Here is a 2,646-nt window from a genome sequence, read left to right as displayed (position 1 = left end):
TATCCATTAATCTTGACACACATAAAATAATAATAATTTGATAATATAATCATATTAGAAAAATATGGATAAGTCAATGGGCTTATAAAGAGAGTTGGTCCTCCAGTCCAATGGGCCAACTGGAGTCTTATAGAGAATGTGTGACCAAGGATCCTACTATAAAATAATAAAATAAACTAGTTCCATTAATAACATAAATAGACCCTGTAAAAAAATAATTAATTATGCCAAATACACAAATATTAATTCATTTAACAAGCTTCACTATTTATTTTCATCTGTTCTCTGTGGATGAAAGAGGAAGACGAATCAAACTTTCAAATCATTCACTGCCAAGCTTCCTCGTCTGAGTGGAGGGGATTTACAAATGACGACGCGTGGAGTGCAGAAGAAAGGGAACAAAACTAAGGATTGAGATGCATTGGAGAGCAAGAGAACCGGGAAAGGAGAAGACGCGTGATTCACCATTTAGCAAAAAAGATATAAATGAAATAGTAAAATGATATAAATGAAATAATAAATGCCAAAAAATCATTTATCTTTTCATTTAACATAAATCTTAATTATTTTTAAAAACAAAAAATTCTTTGTCATTTATAACAAATGTCTCATAAATGCTGAAAAATCATTTAAGAATAATTTGTAAATGTAATTTAATAACATTATTCATTAATGTAAGTCTCAAAAATCATCTCATAAATACCAAAAATTGCATTTAATATTTATAATATATTAGTGGCATATTTACATAAAATGTCACCTTAATTTACATTTGTAGAAGTAATTTAGTAACGCTTTATAAAATTGTAACTAAATTGGATTTTATTGATGTCTTCTCAAAAATGTCATTAAATATAAATGATAATGCATTGAAGAAGGCTTTAAAGGAGCGACATTTTTAAACAAATGATACTAGTGATCATTTTATGGCAGTTTCTATTAAATTGACATTAAAATGAATGTCACAAAAATAGGTTTTTCTTGTAGCGGCTCGAGTGGGTAATTTCTGCACTATATATATATATATATATATATATTAACTAGTGTGGCTGGCCCCAGGCTTCTCCACCAACCCCAACACCCCCCCCCCCCCCCCCCCCCCCGCCGCGGCGTGTCACAAAAATAGGTTTTTCTTGTAGCGGCTCGCGTGGGTAATTTCTGCACTATATATATATATACTGTTTTTTCTTTTTTTTATAACTAGTGTGGCTGGCCCCCAGGCTTCTCCACCCCCAGGCTTCTCAATCCAAATCTTCTCCTCTTGTCTCCAATAATGTAATATAATATTTTAGTCAAACAATAAGTGAAAGTAAATGAAAGACAAAAGGACCCGAGCAATAAAAGGTTCTGTTTTTCGCTAACCAAAAAATAAATAAATAAATAAATAAAAGGATCTTTTTCATTCATGGTTTCTAAAAAACCTTATAGTTTTTTTTATTTTATTTTATTTTAGATACATATCTAGAATGTAGTTTATTCAATCATTCTTGAGAGTTCATATGTTTTCAAATACAAGCGCTATTATGTATCAATTGAAATTCCAATTGAGCATACCCATATTTCATTCCTTATGTTCATTATATCCATGCATTTTTTAGACTCATGATTCCCTCAAAAATAGGAAAAATCTTACTGTCAGAGTCTATATCATCTGAGTAGCGAGTTATCACAGTTGAGTATCATCCATTCAACGTGGCACTGCTGTAGTGGTTATTAAACTTTGTCAAATAGTTGTTACAATGGATACTACTCCAATCAATTCCCTACAAATATCATGATATGTGATTATATATATAAAAGATGGAAAAATACATTCACACTCACCACAGTCATTTAAATTAATATAATTTAAAACTAAAAATTTATAAAGGAAAATAAAAAATAAAAAAATTAATATTTATCACATCAATACCAATTTTTAAAAATTAGATTTACTTACGCCGTTGTTGTCGTTCCATACATTCTGCCAAGACAACATCCAGTCAAAAGCATCCCCACTCTCATCCTGACCGCGATATATGGTGGCTGCAACGGATCCACGATATGGAGACGTCTGGACGTGAAGAAATGCACCCCATTGACCATTTTCGAGCAGCAACGGGTATGGACAATCCCCAATATGCCCTTCCCAATCATGGGACACAACAAATGTTAATCTGTTTCCAGCTGCGTTGTAAATGAAGCAAAGTGTGGCGACTAATGAAGCACCATAATTTTTTTTCAAGCTCTCAACGAATTTCCGAGCCTTCACATCCTTGTTGTCCGCATTTTTCATTATCAGAGCTTCATAAGCTCTGTCTACTGCCGTTATGACCTCGTTATATTGATATTTGGGCATCGCCTTTAATGTTTCGTTCCCAATGGGTTTGCCGAACACGTTCAACGCCATTTTTTAAAAAATTTTATTTTTTTATTTTTTATTTTTCATTTTTTTGCCGGGGTTTGAGAAATTCCAAAAACTTTGAAAGTTAAATTTTATCAAAGTTAATTGGGAATTATGCTATGTGAATGGAAATTTGATTTATAGCGTTTATACACATATATATGGCATGCCATATAAAATGCCTTCATTTTCACGATTAGAGTAACTGTTTTTGACACTGAAATTAGATTGATCTTTTTCTTTGTTCCTTGGCTTTCCCTTTT

General features: G+C 32.0%; 1 protein-coding gene across 1 annotated transcript; it reads right to left on the bottom strand.

Moving 5' to 3' along the window:
• Positions 1 to 1,918: 1,918 nt before the first annotated feature.
• On the bottom strand, positions 1,919 to 2,389 carry LOC107431304 (23 kDa jasmonate-induced protein). Its single transcript, XM_016042191.4, has one exon. The coding sequence runs from the start codon at positions 2,387 to 2,389 to the stop codon at positions 1,919 to 1,921; it is 471 nt and encodes a 156-aa protein (XP_015897677.3).
• Between the last annotated feature and the right edge of the window lie 257 nt (positions 2,390 to 2,646).

The sequence above is a fragment of the Ziziphus jujuba genome, chromosome 6, assembly GCF_031755915.1.
Source record: "Ziziphus jujuba cultivar Dongzao chromosome 6, ASM3175591v1".
Lineage (NCBI taxonomy): Eukaryota > Viridiplantae > Streptophyta > Magnoliopsida > Rosales > Rhamnaceae > Ziziphus > Ziziphus jujuba.
The sequence above is the reverse complement of the archived record's forward strand: the minus strand, read 5'-3'. Positions and strand labels throughout refer to the sequence as shown.